At 37.3% G+C, this 23,204-nt stretch overlaps 1 protein-coding gene across 1 annotated transcript; it reads left to right on the top strand.

The window, feature by feature from the left end:
• Positions 1–889: 889 nt before the first annotated feature.
• On the top strand, positions 890–8,230 carry LOC140812236 (solute carrier family 40 member 3, chloroplastic-like). The gene is made up of 14 exons (XM_073170460.1): positions 890–1,582; positions 2,238–2,445; positions 2,562–2,625; positions 3,187–3,311; positions 3,387–3,476; positions 3,559–3,732; positions 3,842–3,916; positions 4,073–4,174; positions 4,257–4,374; positions 4,449–4,592; positions 5,429–5,535; positions 5,629–5,742; positions 6,612–6,909; positions 8,075–8,230. Exons 1-13 carry the CDS (start codon positions 1,425–1,427, stop codon positions 6,906–6,908), a joined length of 1,776 nt encoding a protein of 591 aa, XP_073026561.1. The 5' UTR covers positions 890–1,424; the 3' UTR covers position 6,909; positions 8,075–8,230.
• Positions 8,231–23,204: the final 14,974 nt, after the last annotated feature.

The raw sequence follows: 23,204 nt of genomic DNA, 5'->3' as shown, positions 1-23,204 counted from the left end.
CATTCTTTGATGTGTCGCGCCAGCACGCCGAACACACCGAATTCATATATTACTTCGCTCAGGTTTATCGGTTTCACATGTGTGCAATCAAAAGTCATGATTATGAACTATGAAATGGATTTAAACAACTAAAATTGACCTAATCGTCGTCAAATGAATAAAGTAAAATATAAGTACTTCACTAAAATCAATTTTTCTAGTGCCATTAATTATCTGCCATGTCTCACTTAGACATAGCTTCCATCACATTTTCGACATGAAGTGTTAGGGAAAGTATATTACAAAATTTTTGTAAAATTGTTATTTGAAAAAGTGGTGTGTTCTTTATACTTTAAACTCGTATATATATTATATAACATTCCACTTCATAAGGTCATTTTATTAATCGAAAGATTGCATTGGGTGAAGGAAATGAATGTTTGAAGATCTCATTTTTAAGCTTCACATTGAGAAATATAAGAACGGTACTTGTGAGTGTGTGTGTGTATATATATATATATATATATATATATATATACTGGGAAAGCTACTGATTGGATTTTAGTCCTTACTCATTTAACGTGAAAGCCAAATTTCAATGATAGGAAGTGTTTGTCACCTTTCAATAATCACTTGAAAAATCAGTTTGATGTGTATTTAATTTAAGATTTTGCTTTAGTTTCTGATCAGCGTATCGAAGTTAGTCTCATGGTGATTTTGATTATTCAAATTTGATTGATATTTTGGTAAAAAAAAATACGAGAAAATATAATATTTTTATCATCTAATTTGTTCGATTTTGAGTTTTGTTATCTAAATTTTTAAATATTGGTTTTTACTTTAACTTATCATTTTCGGAAAGTCAAAAAAATCAAAATCGAAGATGCACCAAAACCAAACTTGGGGTAATAAGATTGAAAGGAAAAAAAAATTTAGAAGAGCGAGTTCGAAAACGTAGGATCAAACGGCATGAAAAAGTTTTTGGACCAAAATTCTGTCCCTGAAAATTTGAAGTCCTTAAAATCAACTTGGAAGACAGAATTGGAGTGGAAAGAAATGGAACACGTCAGCGCATGAATAGCCTGTCAGCTGTGTGCGCACGCACCATCCAGTTTGGATTATCCCTTTCGAAGTCTCCGCAAGCATGCATTTTCTCCAAAGCAATCGATTAATCCTTGCCTCAAAAACGAATTGAAGCTCTGCCCATAAAATTAACTACCGCCCACAAGTTGCAAAATTCTTCTATTGATCAGCGAAAAGTGGATTCGAAGTGGTTCGAGGGACGAGTAATTTTGGGGGGCTGGCCTGAATTCTCTTCACTGACATGATTTTGTGCTGTTTCCATCGATCGGTTCAGGTGGCTGCATGACTTGTCATCAACAAGTCGAAGAATTATCGTTAGCATTAGCAGTTAGGAGTTGTAGTACCGTAGGAGAAAGAGTGCCATGGGTGTGTTTATCAATGCTCATGGCCAGCCTTCCGCCGCTATATCCGGTCTTCGCCAAGTCCGAGCTGAGTCTACGTCGTGGTATCATCATAGAGTACGCCCTGGTGGGTTATCTTATGCTCGACGATGGTTGAATCAGCATTACGCGCCTTCCAGGTACCACCCATTTTCTTGTCTTTTTAAACTCCTCCTCTTTTGAAAAAATTAAAATAAAATTGCAATTTGGCTACTTTTTGTGGGAAATTTGAGAGAAGATCAGATTGTTGTTGATTGCATATATGGCCAAAAGTGGAAGGATTTATGTTTGGAAGTGCAAAATTTATTCTTTAAGTTGGCATGGATGGAGGTTCAGCTACAAGTTGAGGGCAAAAGAATGTGTAAAAACTTTCATTGAGCTAATTGGATGTATATGGAGCAAGTCTATTATGTAAAACATTATATCCAAAGTTGATGTTGAATTGCCTCATGAACGTTTGGCTCTGGATAAATTTTGAACTAGTTATTGATAATGAGTGTTGTCAAGGGCTGGGGACGCGCGTATGTTAACTGCTGCTTTTGGTGTCAAGTATAATTTTAGGATTGAGCAGTGGATAAATCACTGTGGTTGTTATTTTCCTTGGCATTTTCAGTTGTTTCCTTCAATGGCTTATATGAGATTCTATGTTTGAATTTTGAACTGGACGAGAATTTTCTGCTACCAACCATGGCAGTCGATTGCCCTTGTGCAGTTATATTCTGTTGGTTGTGTCTTCTGTATGGTTTCCATTCGAAACTATATATAACTATTGTTAAGTATATGATTCATTTGCAGGCTTAACACTTTTAGCATAAGGTGTTCGTTGGTTAATACTGATGTCTGCCATTCTGTTGAGACCGAGGAAGTTCATGAGGATACTATGTCTCTTGAGCCAAACTGTTTAATTCCAGTTGTTCATCTTGAGTCTGATACTCTGAAGACTGAAGGGCTTAACTTACTGGCGGGTGATTCTTATGTGGGTACTATTTTGACGACATTGCCTGTAAGACTTGTTTGGTCTCCCTTTTCCCATTTTTCAGTATCCTTTCATCTTTGAAATTATGCAAGTCTAAATATCTTTAATTATTGGTTGTTCTTTCTTTCCTTGGGATCATGTAGGTCTTGTCAGAGGAGGAGCAGAATGCAATTGCTGCCACTCCTGCTCATCCAGCCGGGCTCTATGGTCTGTGTGCTCCTATACTGCGATAGCATTCTCGTTGATTTGATGCAGAATTTTCTAATTGAATTTTCATTTAGAGAATAAAACTTTGAAAAATTATCACTTCCCGCAAATGTAAACAAACCATTCTTTCATTAAAATACATTCGATCTCATTTCATTTTCCTATATAATAATTATTTAGATCAAATTTGCACCACTCTATAAAACTACAGTTCAGATATAGAGGCACTTTCATATTCTTCAGTGATACCTGATATTTCCATAGAATTAGAGGATTTCCTTGATCCTCAGAATTCATTTGATAAACCTCCATTTCTTCTTTTTTTTTTCAGTATTAATGCTTCATTTCAAAAGAACTATCACTGTGACAGATATTATCATTGGTTTTACTAAAAAGTTCTCTTAAAGTGAACAGACTGATTTCATGCGTGTATATATACTTATGATTTTGAATTTTTGTTTTCCTAATTTTTTCCTTCAAATGGAAGTGGTTACATAAAATGATGTATCTGCAGTTGTGCGTGTTTACTCAGTATTTAACAAAATGTCTCTTGTACTTTAGCTTTATACGCTTGCTGCTTGGCTGGGAATTCAGTTGAACAGCTCTGGAATTTTGCTTGGCCTGCTGCCATTGCATCGATTCATCCTAGTCTTCGTCCTGTGGCCATCATGGGCTTTTTTGCAAAGGTATCAAATCCACATAAATAACTCTTTAAAACATGAACTGGGATTAGCTTCTCAACCATCTGCATGTTGCAACAGTTTGCAGTTATTGTTGGAGGTCCTTTAGTTGGGAAACTTATGGACTGCTGTCCAAGACTGCCTGCGTTTAATTGTTTGACTATCGTCCAGGTTCTTATTCTTCACTTGAATCCAACATTATTGTAACTGAAATCTTTGATTCCACTTTCTTACAGTCATGTTTTTGTTTCAGGCAGCTGCTCAATTGTTATCTGTTGGAATAATAATCCATGCCCATACTGTCCACTCTAATGTGTCTTCTATACTTGTCAAACCTTGGTTTTTTGTGCTTGTAATAGCTCTGGCTGTTGAAAGGCTCTGTGGACTGGCTCTGGGGGTCGCAATGGAGCGTGATTGGGTTGTTTTGGTAGGTCCTTTTTGGTTTCTTTGTTTCTTTTTCTGCAGCTCTCTGGGTCTCTTTAATATTGTGTTATGCTTTCATTCTTTTTAAATTGTCTGGGATACATTTATTTCAGTTGGCAGGGACAAACAGACCTATTGCTCTTGCTCAAGCAAATGCAATTCTCAGCCGCATCGATCTCGTCTGTGAGGTGATTGTCATTTGTGATCTTTTAATTTTTGGCATTTTATGATATTTATAAGCATGTCTAAACTGATTGGAATTTCATAGTTAGCTAAAATAATAATGGTTCTTATTCAGTATTAAATACTGGTGCTAATAATTTTGTGGTCTTGTATAACTGCAGGTTACAGGAGCTTCATTATTTAGCATTTTCTTATCTAAATATGAACCGTTGACATGCTTAATGCTGGCAGCTAGTTTGATGACATGGTCATTGCCTGTTGTGGTAGCGTCATCGAACTTAGTTATTGCAATGTTGTTGAAACTAGTTGATCTTCTGAGTTCTTTTTCCCTTTTTTATTATCTAGGTTACTCTCGGATGGATAACTAATAAGCTTTCTGCTGGAGTCCTGGACAGTGCCAAATGTCCACAAAGTGGTTGCAGTTTTTCCTCTCCATTATCTATCTTAGATCCCAAAAATATATGTAAGTTTTAGTAATTTATGTTCTAGATTTTGGATTTTTTCTTGTCTGCGCTGATTCTGCTTTTATTTGTACAGTGGCTATCAGTGTAGAATCTATTAGGCATGGGTGGCTTGAATACCTTCAACAACCTGTTCTTCCAGCAAGCCTTGCTTATGTGTTGCTCTACTTCAATGTACTTGCTCCTGGTGGTCTGATGACGGCTTTCTTAACACAACACGGTAGTGTTTAGACTCTTACACTAGCTGAATTAGCTTCCTGAATGGCACTTACAGTTATATGGATTTCAACAAATCCTGTTAATTTTTCCCATGTTGCTATTGAATAAAAACCTAGAATTTATAATCGCTGTATAATGGAAATTTGCATCTGTGATTCCTTGATCGCGTTAGTTTTGAACTTGGTTTGGATGCATGGAGAAGCGGGTGAAATTCATTTTCTTGGTTGGTCAAACATAGTTTTGTGGAGACATAAAGAAACATAAAACATATCTGATAGGAGGCATGATTTTGAACTGAAGTTCATGCATCTCTCTATATAAAGCTGATGCCAGAAAAGTGTGTGATGAGGGATCTCCAGTTAGGGAAGACAAGCATCAAGTTACGAGAACAGTTTTGGTCCACCTAAATTACCTTTTATGTCCAATGTCACTAATAGCCAATGAAGTGATTGGTGGTTGTTAGTTAATTGGTTATGACACAGCTTTGTTTATTATTCAGGAAAAAGCTATTAGCTTATTTAAGATGGCAACAGGACGAGAATGACTACTATATTGCAACATCACCCTCATCCTTTTTCTTGTCCACATTAGTCAAAATGACATTGAGATTGATTGGAAGAAGTTGAAAATGGAATTCTATTCACATTTTTTTATTTTTGAGGCTATGATAGTGAGGGAAAGTGTCAGTGTCATAAAGTTTGTATGATGAAGATGTGTAATTGAGATAAATGTTCTCGTATGTTCGTACCGCAAATGATCTGGAGATGCTTATTATTTTTGTTGATGTTCCAGTGGTGATGAGTGTTTTTGTATTGATATATTTGAGATTTTTTTCAGGTCTAAAACCTTCAATTATCGGGGGATTCAATGTGTTATCTGCTTTTATTGGTGTTGCTGCAACATTTGTGTCTGCAAAGATGGTCAAGCGACTTGGCATTCTCGAGGTTTTTTCTTTCTACACATTATTTCTCACTGGAGTTATTTCTTTTATGTTGTTTGTGTTAGTCTTCGCACTCTCAAAGTACTTCTCGTAGCAGGCTGGAGCAGCTGGCCTGATCTTTCAGGCTTCACTTCTCATGATGGCTGTTGCTGTGTACTGGACCGGTTCTGTTTCTCAGAAAATTCCATTTCTATTCTTCTTGTCTTTAATTGTGAGTTCCTTTTCTATTTAAACTGCAAATGCTGGATATATGTATAAAAATTGTGTTTGATTTAATGGCAAATTTATATGTTTTATTCAATTATAACCGAAGCAAGCACTCGTTAACGAAACATAAAGTAGACCATCCATTTAAACGATAGCACTTGTTATTGGACATGCTTAATGGGTTTAATGTGATACAATTTGAGTAGGTTAAATCATGTTTTTTTCATTTATGTTTTAGAATAAATTGCATCCTTTTATTCTTTTTGGCTGCTGATTATTATGATTCTATAACAGTGAAACCTATGTTTGCTGTGAAAACTTAACGGAGTTTGCAAGTTTTTAGGCCTATCATTGAAGTGCTATTCTTCATTGATGCAAACATGTTGATTTACTGAATTAAATTCTGTCAATATTTAATTACTTTCGTATTCATTTGAAGTTATGCATTGTTGTATGGACAACTGAGTTTCAGATTCTTTCAAGAGAACTCATATTTCTATTATTTGAGGAGTATTTTCTTGTATTGGCATAAAATAGCCGCATTAAACTTTGCCAAAACCGTTCTGTACAAAATTTGTTCAGATTTTTTATGGGTTTGACGACTTCTATATAATTCAGAAATTAACATAATAAACAATCGAAGTGCAGTCTTTGTTCTCTAGTGGTTTGTCGAATGTTTGTGACAGACTTGGTAAACTTTTGCTGTATGTTGTTCTCTATTGCTTGTTTTGATGCATATGCTTCTATTTATGTACTGTCTCTAGTTAGAATGCTATAATATTCTTGTTTCTGCTTCATGGTGTGTACTTCTTAGCTTCATCATGGACCTTTCTCAAGCATGTCGTGACCTAATGAGATATTTCCCACAAACAGGTATTGTCAAGATTGGGGCGCATGTCATATGACGTTGTAGGGGCACAGATTTTACAAACTGGGATCCCTGCATCGAAAGCCAATCTTATTGGGACTACAGAAGCTTCGATTGCTAGTTTGGTTGAGTCGGTAATGCTAGGGATTGTGATAATTGTAAATGATGTTTCGCATTTTGGATTTCTGGCAGTGCTGTCACTTTTATCAGTGGTTGGGGCAGCTTCTTTATACTGTCGATGGCTGAAGAATCGAACTGATACACAAAGGAGTCTCTTTTCTTTTGAATCACAGTTTTCATGATGTAAGTGGTAATTTTAATGCTCTTTATCCATTCTCTGAATGATTACTGTTGTTCGATTTGCTCTCAATCAAATTATATTTTTTCCAAGTGCTGTGCCTCATGGTTTTTAGTTAAAAAAAATAGTTTGGAATTGATTATTGTGTTTGAGTTTACCAATTTTAGAATCATATATCGGTAGCTTAGAGAATATTGAGTTTATTTTGAAGTCGAACTTGGAGAATGATGCATACTTTTTTATGAGTGTAAGTTGTAAGATGAGATCTTTGCTTGATTCAAAGTTCAGGTCTCAGAATATGATGAATGTTCGGCGAGGAATATGGTTTCCATAAAGATAATAATCTTTGGTTCATAAGTCACCTGTCTTTCTCTTACTTGAAGTAATCAGTATTATTTAAGCCTTTGGGTGTGTTGGTTGTATTGATGTGATGACAGAGTGATTGCTTATTTAAGAGAGAAAGATTGTTGTGAAGTGATTGGATAAAGAGCCGTCCTCTCTTTCATTGCATCCCCTTAGACAAAAATATGAGTCGTTTTGCTTCAACATCTACAAAGCCACCACCATTGCTGTAGAACCAAATTTTCTACTACCATCGGATCTGCACTACCAAAGCACCACTATCACAGAGCCACTGGTCATGTTTTGCTGTTTTCTTTTTCCTCACACTTCCTCTTATTCATTTTTTACTCTCTGCTGCTATCTTCTAGTTGTAAAAACTGGTAACATGACCTTTGAATCTTCTGTACCATGGCCTTGAATCTTCTATGGAAGAAACAGTTGATAAGATAATATGGGTTTGAGGAAGTGGCATCTTACTTTTATTTTGTAATTTGAAGGGGGGTTTTTGTATTTTAATTGTAATTTAATTTAGTTTACGATGCTGGAGTTGATAAAAACACGTTAATTCTAGGATTTCTAATCAAGCCAAAACATGGATTTGTACTGGCAGGAAAGATAACAAGCTGGAAGAGAAAAATGGTTACGAAAGAAGGACTAAGCCTAACTATTGAGAAATTCTACATTAATCATACCAACTAAACACAACAATGAAGTATACAAAATTCAAATTCTTTACTATCAATGGTTTGTATTGATCTGGGTTATATAGGTTTGCATTATATACATCAAGATTGCTGTACACTAATAAAATGATTTGCTTGTTTACAGCATTAGCGATTCTGCAGCAGTCAAACGTAGCATACTTAGGGAAACGAAACTCGAACATCAAGGGGCTGTGACCGCCGCTTGGTTGAATGCTCGGCATTATTGAAGTAGCATCCACAATGTACATATTTAACGTTGTAACTGAAAGCGGACCGGTTACGGTGGCCGGAAACGCAACGGAAGTCAAAAATTTTATTTTCTAGCTCATATTTTCGGCCACCTAGATTTCTTTGTGTAATATTTACAAAATCAAAAACATCAAACATAGGATGTTTAGAGATTTACCTATCAACCCCTTGAGGTTGATGTGTGGCTCCAACTAAAGTGTAAACACTTTAGCTCTTGAAGGTTGGCAATCTACAAGCTCCTCCTCCAACTCCAAAAATTGAGCCCACCACAAGCAATGTAAATCCCTTGTTACTTTGCACTAGAAAAGCAAGAAGATTTTTCAATGAGAGGACTTTTATTCTCCAAGACTTGAAGAACAAAACAAGAAAAATTTTGAGAGAATTTTGGGAGAGGAATTCGGCCAAGGAGAGATGCAAGAATGAGGGAGTGAAGTCTAGACTTGGGTGTGAGAAAAGTGGAAAAAATTGTTTCCCATGCCATGCATTATTTTATTAAAAAGTATTCAAAGTCTCTTCAACTCCCAAGCATGCAAACCCTAGCATGTCTCACATATATTATATGGTTTCTAACACATTAAAAACCATGGACTAAATTTTAATTATCTCAAACACATTTGAGATTAATTAAATACTACTTGAATTTATTCAAGTCCCACTAGTTAAATAATTATTTTAATTGAGCTCTACTAGACTCAATATTATTAATTCAACACTTGAATTATTTTTAATTATTTGGACTCTACTAGGTCCACTAGTGTTTAATTAATTCAACACTTGAATTAATTTAATTTAGTCCCCAATAATGTTTATGAAAATCACAATTTTTGACTACATTATTTACTTGGCCAAATTTTAATCTTAGGAACACTTCCATAAATTAAAATTTATATTTCTCTCTTAGAAGTCATACTTCTATTTTTCTTAACGCTTATAAACACATTTATAAGCCGTTCAACACATTGAACTATTTTATTTCTCATCGGGATTTACAAAGCCAGTACTTGTGTGGCCCTCAATGTTTCATTGATACAACTAGCCGTGGGTTCACATCTCTATGTGATTCGGACTAAACATGTCCTTATTCGAGCATACCCCAATTGCTCCATTCTTACTTATCAACTCCTTGATAGTAAGAACGTCAGAACTCAAGTCTGATAGTACCCAACCAATCACGTTAAACGCCTAGCAGCATCGTTTACGTGATTCCCTAGGTATCACATGATAGTGCCTGCAAGAACCATTCAATTATGGTTAGCGTACAGTACGGTCCCTTCAACTCATATATCCCGACCGATTCGACAACTATTGGTTTATCGAGAGTTGTCAATGAATCGATACTATGTGTCATGTCGTGGTTGCATCGATGGTGTAATCTATGAAACCCCTTTCATAATTACCACCATACTCTGATCAGAGATTTCAACCCACACATACATGAAAAACACATAGGATATCCATACCCGTAGGTAAGCGGTGAATCTCCGACTACAATGCATCGACTCCTATATGTTTCGCCGTAACACCCAACCTTGCCACCTAATGACCCCATAAGAGTCGGTAAACAAGTCAAAGTGAAACGCTAGCACATAGAGTCTCAATGTTGTCCCGGGTCATAAGGACTAATTCTGTACAACCATAAACCAGGACTATTCCACTCGATAAGTGAGAACCACTTGGAAAGTCCTTTTATGGAGGGTTGTTCAGTGCACTCTACAAGGAGCACCTATCTGCATGTTCGGACATCACAATGTCCCCTACCAATGAAACATGGTACTCACATCGCAGATACTAGTCTCTAACTCGAGCGGCCTTTATCCTTCTTAGTGGCGGCTGAATCGACTAGGAACGGTTTAGAATATACAGTATTACAAATATGAGTTTCATGATACTCATCATATGAGCATCTCATATTCTTTCTACTATTTGTATATTCAAGGGCTTTATCTATGCAGTTAGCATGGGTATAAAGATAAAGATGCGCCAAATTAATAAATTCAAATATTATTAAAATAAATATCGTTTATACAAAGAGTTTCATCGTGAACAGTCGGCCAACACTTGGCTCGACGTGCACCTACTCTAACAATCTCCCACTTGCACTAGAGCCAACTACCTATATTCTTTAGACCCATTGATTCGCGATGCTTCTCGAATGATGGTCCTGGTAAAGGCTTAGTTAGTGGATCAGCAACATTATCTGCGGAGCCGACTTTGTCAATCGTGACATCTCCTCTTTCCACGATCTCTCTGAGGATGTGGTACTTTCTCAATACGTGTTTGGACTTCTGATGAGACCTTGGCTCCTTCGCCTGAGCTATGGCTCCCGTGTTGTCACACATCACCGGGATAGGAGCAACTCCATTTGGAATGACGCCCAACTCTTGGACGAAATTCCTAATCCAAACGGCCTCCTTTGCTGCAGCCGATGCAGCAATGTATTCTGCCTCAGTGGTGGAATCCGCAGTACTGTCTTGCTTGGAACTCTTCCAAGAGACAGCACCACCATTGAGCATGAATATGAATCCGGAGGTTGACTTCGAGTCATCAACATCGCTTTGGAAGCTAGAGTCGGTATAGCCTTCCAATTTCAGTTCTCCACCCCCATAGACCAAGAACAACTTATTGGTCCTTCTCAAATACTTGAGGATGTCTTTCACAGCTTTCCAGTGTGGAAGAACAGGGTTGGATTGATATCTACTCACTACACTTAGTGCAAAAGCCACGTCAGGACGTGTAGATATCATCCCATACATGATGCTACCAATAGCCGAAGCATACGGAATACGTGTCATCGCCATTATCTCTGCATCAGTCTTGGGAGACATAGACTTGGATAGGGACACGCCATGACACATTGGTAGATGTCCTTTCTTGGACTCGTCCATCGAGAACCGCTTCACGATGGTATCAATGTATGTGGACTGGGTGAGACCAAGCAATCTTTTTGATCTATCTCTATAAATCTGTATTCCCAATACAAAAGATGCTTCACCCAAGTCCTGCATTGAGAACTTACTTGCTAACCATATCTTTGTTGATTGCAACATTCCTACATCATTCCCAATGAGTAGAATGTCATCAACATAAAGAACAAGGAATGTCAAAGCACTCCCACTGACCTTCTTATACACACAGGGTTCCTCAGGATTCTTAGTAAAACCAAACTCTTTGATTGTACTATCGAATCTGAGGTTCCAGCTCCTAGATGCCTGCTTAAGACCATAAATAGATCTTTGAAGTTTGCATACCATATGCTCACTTCCGATAGATGTAAACCCTTCAGGTTGAGACATGTAAATCTCTTCCTTAATATCCCCATTAAGGAAGGTAGTCTTGACATCCATCTGCCATATCTCATAGTCATACCATGCAGCTATGGCTAGCAAAATCCTAATGGACTTGAACATCGCAACTGGAGAAAAGGTTTCCTCATAGTCAACACCTTGCCTTTGAGTATACCCTTTTGCAACCAGTCGCGCCTTGAAGGTCAATACCTTCCCATCCGCCCCAAGTTTCCTCTTGTAAATCCATTTACACCCTATGGGAACAATTCCCTCAGGTGGATCCACGAGATTCCACACTTGGTTCGAATGCATGAATTCATCTCAGATTCCATTGCTTCAAGCCATTTGGATGAATCGGCATCAGATAACGCTTCCTTGAAGGTCCTTGGATCACATCCAAGATTAGGCTCATCATGGCCCTCTTCAAGAAGCAGACCATACCTCACAGGTGGTCTCGAGACTCTCTCGGTTCTTCTAGGAGCTTGTATCTCCTCACTTGGCTTCTCGGGTGTGGGTTCTACAACTGTGGGTGTCTCTCGAACCTCTTCGAGTTCTATCATCTTGCCTTTTCTATCCAATAGAAATTCCCTTTCCAAAAAGGTTGCGTTCCTAGAAACAAACACCTTTGTTTCTTGAGGATGATAGAAATAATATCCAGCTGAATTCCTTGGATATCCCACAAAGTAGCATAAAATGGATCGACAGTCCAATTTATCTCCCACTGCCTGCTTCACATAAGCAGGGCACCCCCATATTCTAAAATAAGAATATTTGGGTGGCTTACCCATCCATATCTCATATGGTGTCTTATCAACTGCTTTTGTATGGACATGGTTCAACAACAGTGCCGCTGTCTCAAGCGCATATCCCCAAAAAGATGGCGGCAACTCCATGAACCCCATCATAGACCGAACCATATCCATCAAAGTCCGGTTACGACGCTCCGAAACACCATTCAACTGCGGTGTAGCGGGCAGAGTCCACTGCGAGAGAATCCCATTCTCTCTAAGATACTCTTGGAACTCGGCACTCAAGTACTCACCACCTCGATCCGATCGAAGTGTCTTGATGCTTCGTCCCAATTGTTTCTCTACTTCACTTCTGAATTCTTTGAACCTTTCAAAGGCTTCAGACTTGTATTTCATCAAATACACATACCCATACCTCGAATGGTCATCGGTAAAGGTGATGAAGTAAGAATGTCCATGCTTAGTGGTGATGCTAAGCGGACCGCACACATCGGTATGGATCAAATCCAATAACCCTTTGGCTCGCTCCGCATGGCCCTTAAAGGGAATTTTGGTCATCTTTCCTTTTAGACAGGATTCACAAGTCGTGAGAGCATTAATATCGGACATATCAAACATGCCAACTCCCACTAACTTGTTCATCCTTCTTAGGGATATATGACCTAATCGAGCATGCCATAATTGTGCCGAATTAAGAGTATCTTGTTTGCGCTTATTTGTTGTTGTTATTGTTTGGACATTGTTAAGTGGAATATCTTTTAATTTTAAGGTGTAGAGATTGTTTTCAAGTTCACCGGTACCAACTAAACATTCATTCTTGTAAATATTGCAAACACCTTTGCCAAATAAACAAGAAAATCCATCGATATCAAGCATAGGAATGGAAATAATGTTTTTGATCAAGTCTGGTACAAATAAAACATCTCTTAAAACCAAATTAAAATCATTGTTCAAACATAAATAAACATCTCCCACAGCCTTGGCAGCAACCCTTGCTCCATTGCCCAACCTCAAGAAGGTCTCACCTTCCTTGAGCTTCCTACTTTTTCCCATCACCTGCAAATCATTACAGAGATGTGAGCCACAGCCGGTATCCAATACCCAAGAAGTAGAGTTAATGGAGATATTCACTTCAATGTAGAACATACCTTTGCCAGAACCCTTCTGCGCAAGATATTCCCTGCAGTTACGCCTCCAATGTCCAGGCTTCTTGCAGTGGTGACAGATGTCAACAGTCTTCTCAGCCTTGGCTGGCGCGGCTGCCACTACGGGACTCGGAGTCTGCCTCTTCAAGGGCTCGCTCTTCTTGGGGCGCTGGAAAGAACGCTTCTTTCCCTTCCCATGTGGACCGGTCTTCGTGCCAGATGAAGAGCCCACATAAAGAACCGACTTCTCCTTCTTGATGGTGGACTCAAAGGTCACAAGCATGTTCACCAACTCTTCAAGGCTGGGCTCGAGCTTGTTCATATTGAAGTTCACGACAAAAGGATCGAAAGAGCTAGGCAGTGACAACAGTAGCACATCCGTGGTCAACTCTGATGGCAAGATCAAATCCATGCCCACGAGCTTGTCCACGAGCCCAATCAACTTTAGGCCATGCTCATGGACCGAAGTCCCATCTCGCATGCGTAAAGTGATGAGCTCCTTTACTGTGGCATGCCTCAAAGGTCGAGTTTGCTCACCGAAGAGCTCCTTGAGGTGCAAATGAATGTCAGCAGCATTCTTTGCATCCTCGAATCGCCTTTGCAGCTCATCGTTCATCGAAGCCTGCATGTAACACTTGGCCTTCAAGTCATGGTCGCACCAATCCTTGTAGGTCTGCAGTTCCTCGGGAGTGCAGTCAGTCGGAGCCTCAACAGGGGGCGACTTAGTCAGTGTGTATGCGATTCTCTCCGAGTTTAGGACGATCTTTAAATTTCTTAGCCAAGTGATATAGTTAGGTCCGGTTAGAACGTGTTTTTCGAGAATAACCGAAAACGGGTTGCGAATTGATGACATTGTCACAGATTTGTACTGAAAAGTAAAACAGATAAATGTTAATGACTATTTCAAAATATTTAATAAGATATAAAGTTTGGACTTTTACTTTATAAATAATCGCTCCCACTGTTTTGACATTTTCACTACCCTCTAGTGAAAACGGGAAACTCCTTTCCTCAGTAGGTACGTAAGGTCCAATTAACGAATTATGATCCCGATTATACAGCCAATCACAATTCCTAAAAGGTAGTTTCCCAATTGCATCACAATGCAACCCTTAACGTAAACTTTTGTCTCACGTTTGATTAGGACCCATTATAGACGTCGTTCATCTTTACGTGTCAAGCCTTACCCATCGATGTTGAACCTTAATGGACGGTCGCCATGAGTTCCCTCAATTATCTGAGCCGAAGTCATGGGAGTTCCACGTAGTTCACATCACTATGTCAATGGATGTCACAGCTTTCCGGCACCCAGGGCCCCCTCAATTATCTGAGCCGAGCCCCGAGTACGGGTAGCGTTCATCATGCACCCATTGTCGATGGAAGACAAGGAAATTATAAAAAAATTTATAATTCCCCTTTTCGGACTTGATATTAATTTTGAATCTTATTCAAAATGAGGGTTTTTTAATTTTGAAAGGTCTCATCATTAATTTTATTTTTAAAAGCTCGCCATGTTTGATCGTATGTTTGCCGGATTCATGCAACTTTGTTATTATAATAATAATAACGCACATACTCATTATTTATAACATATCATGCATATATTATAAATAGAAAACAATACAAGGATGATCAATCGCCCCAAGTTCTAATGGCCCGTGTGAGCTAAACACGGGCCTAGGTCCAATCCTAGGGTAAATGCACGGGATGCAATGCAACTAAATTATTACATTAGCATCCAATATTACATGTCTTCGATCTTCATAATCTCCAAGGCCACCATCTTCCAATCTTGATCTTCGACTATTCTAATATTTACAATTAAATATCAATGGCACATAGGGATACATCTCATGGGGGTGGGAACGAGCCATAAACCAAGCCCACTTTAAATTGATAATTATTACAATCATACAACACAAATATCCTAGCATACACCTAGAAAATTGGGCTTGGGCTTTTGATCATCCTTCATGCACAATATCACATATCATACACCATCAATTAATTATCACTATAATTAATTGATCCAATATTATATATCTTGATCCAATCACTAACCGCCACAATTATAAATTAAATTAACAAAGTATACAAACACCTTTGTCTACTTTCAAATTAATTTATTTATAATCGAATTTCTTGTAAATCACAATTTACTATAAATAATCAAAGTCCTACTTCAATTATTTATTTTATGAGAAAATATGTGCAACAATTGTAAATTTAAACTTAAGGGTCCAAAATTCATTTTTCACCAAAAATACTTTGGCCCATTTAAATTTCACAAAATATGTTGGTCATCCAATGGCCCAACATCTCAAGGCCCATGACACTAAGATTATCCAAAATACTTTTGGAAACCCTAGCCGTCATCGCCGTCGCCGGAGTTCCGTCGCCGGATTCCGGCAACAAAAATTTTTTTTTTTAATTTTAAAAAACTGCATTTCGGGCTGCCCCTCGGCTGCCCGAAAAAAATGTTTTTTTTTTTTTTGTTTTGCATCAAAATTTCGGACTTGATGTTTTTATTGCACAAAAAATCTCAAACGGTTAGAAATCGATCTCAACATAATATTATGCAAATATTACACAAAAACCGTAACCATAGCTCGGATACCACTTGAAAGCGGACCGGTTACGGTGGCCGGAAACGCAACGGAAGTCAAAAATTTTATTTTCTAGCTCATATTTTCGGCCACCTAGATTTCTTTGTGTAATATTTACAAAATCAAAAACATCAAACATAGGATGTTTAGAGATTTACCTATCAACCCCTTGAGGTTGATGTGTGGCTCCAACTAAAGTGTAAACACTTTAGCTCTTGAAGGTTGGCAATCTACAAGCTCCTCCTCCAACTCCAAAAATTGAGCCCACCACAAGCAATGTAAATCCCTTGTTACTTTGCACTAGAAAAGCAAGAAGATTTTTCAATGAGAGGACTTTTATTCTCCAAGACTTGAAGAACAAAACAAGAAAAATTTTGAGAGAATTTTGGGAGAGGAATTCGGCCAAGGAGAGATGCAAGAATGAGGGAGTGAAGTCTAGACTTGGGTGTGGGAAAAGTGGAAAAAATTGTTCCCCATGCCATGTATTATTTTATTAAAAAGTATTCAAAGTCTCTTCAACTCCCAAGCATGCAAACCCTAGCATGTCTCACATATATTATATGGTTTCTAACACATTAAAAATCATGGACTAAATTTTAATTATCTCAAACACATTTGAGATTAATTAAATACTACTTGAATTTATTCAAGTCCCACTAGTTAAATAATTATTTTAATTGAGCTCTACTAGACTCAATATTATTAATTCAACACTTGAATTATTTTTAATTATTTGTACTCTACTAGGTCCACTAGTGTTTAATTAATTCAACACTTGAATTAATTTAATTTAGTCCCCAATAATGTTTATGAAAATCACAATTTTCGACTACATTATTTACTTGGCCAAATTTTAATCTTAGGAACACTTCCATAAATTAAAATTTATATTTCTCTCTTAGAAGTCATACTTCTATTTTTCTTAACGCTTATAAACACATTTATAAGCCGTTCAACACATTGAACTATTTTATTTCTCATCGGGATTTACAAAGCCAGTACTTGTGTGGCCCTTAATGGTTCATTGATACAACTAGCCATGGGTTCACATCTCTATGTGATTCGGACTAAACATGTCCTTATTCGAGCATACCCCAATTGCTCCATTCTTACTTATCAACTCCTTGATAGTAAGAACGTCAGAACTCAAGTCTGATAGTACCCAACCAATCACGTTAAACGCCTAGCAGCATCGCTTACGTGATTCCCTAGGTATCACATGATAGTGCCTGCAAGAACCATTCAATTATGGTTAGCGTACAGTACGGTCCCTTCAACTCATATATCCCGACCGATTCGACAACTATTGGTTTATCGAGAGTTGTCAATGAATCGATACTATGTGTCATGTCGTGATTGCATCGATGGTGTAATCTATGAAACCCCTTTCATAATTACCACCATACTCTGATCAGAGATTTCAACCCACACATACATGAAAAACACATAGGATATCCATACCCGTAGGTAAGCGGTGAATCCCCGACTACAATGCATCGACTCCTATATGTTTCGCCGTAACACTCAACCTTGCCACCTAATGACCCCATAAGAGTCGGTAAACAAGTCAAAGTGAAACGCTAGCACATAGAGTCTCAATGTTGTCCCGGGTCATAAGGACTAATTCTGTACAACCATAAACCAGGACTATTCCACTCGATAAGTGAGAACCACTTGGAAAGTCTTTTTATGGAGGGTTGTTCAGTGCACTCTACAAGGAGCACCTATCTGCATGTTCGGACATCACAATGTCCCCTACCAATGAAACATGGTACTCACATCGCAGATACTAGTCTCTAACTCGAGCGGCCTTTATCCTTCTTAGTGGCGGCTGAATCGACTAGGAACGGTTTAGAATATACAGTATTACAAATATGAGTTTCATGATACTCATCATATGAGCATCTCATATTCTTTCTACTATTTGTATATTCAAGGGCTTTATCTATGCAGCTAGCATGGGTATAAAGATAAAGATGCGCCAAATTAATAAATTCAAATATTATTAAAATAAAGATCGTTTATACAAAGAGTTTCATCGTGAACAGTCGGCCAACACTTGGCTCGACGTGCACCTACTCTAACAGTAACAACCATGTTTTTTGTAATGTACTGTACTTTTACTACTTAAAATTTGCGGAAAAATTAAAAAATTTCTTAAATATAAACATCCATACGGTCGTCAACTCATCGTTCATAAAAAAAAATTATATCTTTGAAATCATCCATCACAAATAAAATTTAGCTGAAAGAAAAGCTGGCTCAAAACATCTCGCATTAAAACATAAAATCATAGTATTAATATTTTCATGCTTATATCTTAAAATATTTTCTTGCACGTCATACATACTTACTTGGTGTTGAGGGATTCGTTGGACTTCGATCGAGCCGCTGCTGCACATACTACATGACATCAAAAGCTTAACTTGCATAACTTAGACGTAATTATCATGCTTACTCTCAAGCTCAATCAATTCTTAGAACATTCTAAAATTTCCTATGACTCGACCTTGATAATCCTTGCTCTAAACCATGACATCAAACCTCAAAGAAAACATTAAGATTTTCCCAAAAACGTGAGTACACGGACCCCGTGCCCGGGTCCGTGTATAGGTTCGTGTAGGTTCGCTAAAGGACTTACCGGGAAGAAGGAAGGAAACGGACCCCGTGCTAGGATCCGTGTAGAGGTCCGGGTAGCTTCGCAAATTCTGACTCCGAGAAGAAACAAGGACACGGACCCCGTGCCCTGGTCCGTGTCTGCACGCAAAAATGACACCAAGAAGAAATCAAAGGCACGGACCCCGTGCCCGGGTCCGTGTCTGGGTCCGTGTACCTGCGTAACTCTGAAACTCACGAAAATTCTGAACACACAATGTTTATCATTCTAGACACGATTATACGGACCGTGAACGACACCTCGAGACCATCTTAGGATGCTATGTCTTTGACTCAAGCCTATACATTTATCCCCAAAACAATCATATGTTACAGTTAACCCAATCACCCGTGAACACGACTTCGACAACAACACGATTCATACGACCATTCGATCTCCCAAGTGCCTATCGACGCGAAACGAATATAATACAACCATCCCAACATCATGCTAAACATATCTAGACACAGCAGCGATCGCTCGTCGATCCCCAACGAAGCTCACAACAATAAAATCTCAAGAACACATCAACATCATAATTTCTGAAAAATGCAGTTTGAGCAGTCCCACGAAAAACGCCACAACTCACTCAATTGTTGTCCAAATAACTCCAATTTTATATCAAATCGAAGGCATCAAAAATTATACATTTTTCGTATTGAAAGTTTTCTCAAATTCTTGACCGAAAATTCGCAGTTTTAACAAAAACAGTAAAAACGTGATTTAGATCTAAAAATTTTCCTTCAAAACCGATCCGATCAATTATCCGCTCAAACTATGAACATCATACATGAATTTTACGCATAAAATAACGCAACACATAATATTACATGATCGATGCAGCAAAAGAAAGATTATACGTGTCTTTGATGATAAACATTACCGAAACGGCGATACCGAAGCGGAGATGGCGCGAAGATTGTTCTGGAACGATGGTGGCTCGATTATATTGCAATAAAGTTTCCGAAAACTTGCTGGAAAAATAAAGGAGAAGGGGGCGGCTGCTTCTTAGATGGAGAACCCTAGGTTTCCTATCTTTAAAAATCTGAAAAATGAATGTGTAAGATGTGTTGTATGTTTTAGTGTGTGTAAAAACGTGTAAGTGTGTGTGTATAATGTGTGTGTTTTTTTAATTAGGAGAGTTAGTGTTAAATTAACTAAATTAAATACTAATCAAAAGTTAACACACACTAATTTAATCAAACTCCCCATTTAAAAATGATTACACACTAATTTTAAAAGTTCCAAACTCTTAAATTACTAAATACATAAATAAGGCTTTAAAATGCTAAAAAATAAATAAATTATTTAAATTGCCCCTTCCTAGCTTTTAAAATAAAATACCACATTTCAAATTGCCAAGAATCGTCCCCGATCTTTTCGTCGATCCCGACTCGAATAATCGCCTGAAACATGAAACTCGAAAAACATTTTAACGTGCATCACATAAACATTAAAATAATGAACTTTAAATAAATCATGCATCGCTAAAATCATTTTAAACTTAAATAAAATATTTAACAATTTAATTAATACATGAGTTATATGTGTACTGAATTTGAGCACCACATTTTTTATAGCAATTTGGCAGCATGGAGTGTATATTAGTGCAAGACAGAGTGAAGAATCGATCATGAATAGTAATTTTCTCGAGAAAGCCAGTGATTCTAAGGTTACATACACTCTTAGGGGTGATGTTAAACCGAATTTGGAAATTCGCTTTTAATTTTTAAAAATATTTGTTGAATTATGTTAAGTTTTGATTATTTTAAAAATCGGTTAACCGATATATTTTAAGTAACTAGTAGGCAAAAACTTGTGTGAACGGTCTCACGGGTCATATTTGTGAGACGGATCTCTTATTTGGGTCATCCATGAAAAAGTATTACTTTTTATACTAAGAATACTACTTTTTTGTGTGAATATAGGTAGGGTTGACCCGTCTCACAAATTAAGATCCGTGAGACGGTCTCACATTAGACTCACTTTAACTAGTAAGTAACATGTGTATTGCAAAACGTATTATTTGAAATCATCAAATGATCTTCTTGTTTGGTTAATCCATTAATTGAAATATGATATTAAAGACTAAAGATTCAAGCCTAATTTGTTTTTCCCCATAAACACTTCGAAATTTGATATACATATTGAGTTAGTATATGTATTTGAAATGCTTGTAATTTAAATCAATACAATATCACTTCATTATAAATGAATATTTTATCTTATAATATAATTATTTTTACGTCAGTGTTTGCATTTTTTTGTTTCATATAATCTTTCGGTCTTTCGTAATTTTTACAAGGATATCATTAAAATCAATTATAATATATATTTACTTACATGTTAAAAAATATATGTTATTTATTCATATTTTTTAAAGTTGACTATTTTAGTTATCGATATTTTTCACGATATCACTGATAAAAAGAGCTACTCAATATACAATTATATTTCTCTATTATATTTATTTCAAGTTCCATATAAATTTACCTAATTATTTGTTAGACATGAATTTTATTGTGGCGATGTTAACTAAAATCAGTAGACCAGAACAGTAGACTAACTTATCAGGAGCTACTGGTCTAGTAAACTAAAGCAGTAGAAAGGATAGAAATACAGAACCAGTAGAAGACGTTGCCTAACGTTACTACCTTAATTGTTACCGTTAAAAGTTCCTAGTACTAGTATTAATTGCAGCATTAAATACTATACGGAGTCATTTAATGCACTTTACCCAATTAAGTATAAAACAAGACTGATTGTCTTATAGCTTTTCTGCAGGAACCTCTTTTGGTAATAAAGCTGATTGTATCAGTTATCTGAAGACATCCTCTGATTATGAACGTTGAACTCAGTCGCTTATATATACATGGAACAAATCTTTATATGACACGACACTTCGCATAACATCATTTTCAAAGATCAAAGCTATTTTCACTTATCAGACAAATCTCGAAATTCCTTGAGTACTTAGAGTTCAACACAAAGAAAAGTAGCACACGCTTCATAGCTAATATCTGATCTTTTGAAGATCATCTTGTGCTACTGATTCTTACACTCTTCACAATCTTTACATCAGTTATACTTTATCAGTAAGAGTTCGTAATCTGAAAAGAGTCTTTTCAGAACTTTGTGTATCACATTATTTGTGAGTTGAGTAACTAAGAGTTTCAGTAGGCTGAGGTGTAAGTCCTTCTGAAGTGGGTGTGTACAAGAGTTGTACTGTAATTTTCAAAGTCTTTTAGTTATACCTTCTGGAAACAGAAGAAGGGGAGACGTAGAAGATTTCATCTTCGAATTTCCATAAACAACTGCTGCCTACTGTTTTTATTGTCTTTCAATTACTTCATCAGATTGTTTCCGCACGTATTATTGTAATCTAGGTGAAGGTATACGCACAAGATAAACTAATATCTCTAACAGGATTTTAGTACCTCATCAGAAGAAGAAAGAAAAACGAGTAAAGTTTATTCACCCCCCTCTAAACTCAACTTCGATCCTCAACAATTGGTATCAGAGCAGGTCATTCTTGTTCTTGAAAAACTACAACAGATGTCACACTTCAGCAAGATCCCTATGTTCTCTAAGGAAGATTTCGATGATTGGAAGATCAGAATTCAAGCTCATCTTGCAGCACAAGATGATGACATGTGGTATGTTATCACAGATGGTCCATTGAAAATATTAAAGCCTAACACAGCTGTTGCTGTTACTGAGGGTGCACCGCAGATCAAGAAGTGAATGGACCAGTGAAGATAAGAAGAAGGCCAACCTTGATAATGTGGCAAAGGATATATTGTATAAAACTCTCGACAAGAACACTTTTAGCAAGATCAAAATGTGTTCTACTGCAAAAGATATTTTGGAAAAGCTCATTCAGATATGTGAAGGAAATGAGCAGACGAAAGAAAACAAACTGTCTTTAGCAATGCAGAAGTTCGAAAATCTAAAAATGAGAGCTGGTGAAACTCTAAACGAGTTCGATGAAAGATTCAGTAGCCTGGTAAATGAGCTAACAGCTCTGGGTAAAGAGCATAGCAACAGAGAAATAGCCCTCAAGGTGATGAGAGATTTACCCAGAGAATGGGATGGATAAACAATGGCTATGAGAGTGTCCAAAGACTTGAACAAGTTGGAACTGCACGACTTATTTGCAGATCTAAAAGCTTACGAGTTTGAATTGGAAATAAGAAGTGGAGAAGAGCCTTCAAGCCTACCCACCAAGGCTCTTGTTGCTACTGCTACTGCTTTTACTACTACTGCCACTATCTCTTCTACTGCTGCTACAGTTGTACCTCAAGCATTACCTACTGTGATCATTGACAGTACATTGGAGAAGACTGCTGAAAAAATCAGTAGTGATGCTATGTCCTTATTTGTAAAGAAATTCTCCAGGTTCATGAAGAAAAACCATCGAACTTATCAGGGTCCCAATCGCAACTTCAAGAAAGATTCACCATCTGGTGATATGGGATGCTTTAACTGTGGAAAGATAGGTCACTTCATTGCTGATTGTCCTAAACCAAAGAAGGATGACCAGAAGAGAAAGGATCACAAGAGGA

Source organism: Primulina eburnea, chromosome 14 (genome assembly GCF_022965805.1).
Source record: "Primulina eburnea isolate SZY01 chromosome 14, ASM2296580v1, whole genome shotgun sequence".
Taxonomy (NCBI): domain Eukaryota; kingdom Viridiplantae; phylum Streptophyta; class Magnoliopsida; order Lamiales; family Gesneriaceae; genus Primulina; species Primulina eburnea.
The sequence above is the reverse complement of the archived record's forward strand: the minus strand, read 5'-3'. Positions and strand labels throughout refer to the sequence as shown.

What these genes read in the sequence shown, in the direction of transcription:
- LOC140812236 (XM_073170460.1), top strand. Translation starts at nt 1,425, where the DNA reads ATGGGTGTGTTTATCAATGCTCATGGCCAGCCTTCCGCCGCTATATCC. An exon ending in AGCGTGATTGGGTTGTTTTG is followed by an intron (nt 3,733 to 3,841) that starts GTAGGTCCTTTT and finishes CATTTATTTCAG; the next exon opens with TTGGCAGGGACAAACAGACC. An exon ending in CTTAGATCCCAAAAATATAT is followed by an intron (nt 4,375 to 4,448) that starts GTAAGTTTTAGT and finishes TTATTTGTACAG; the next exon opens with TGGCTATCAGTGTAGAATCT.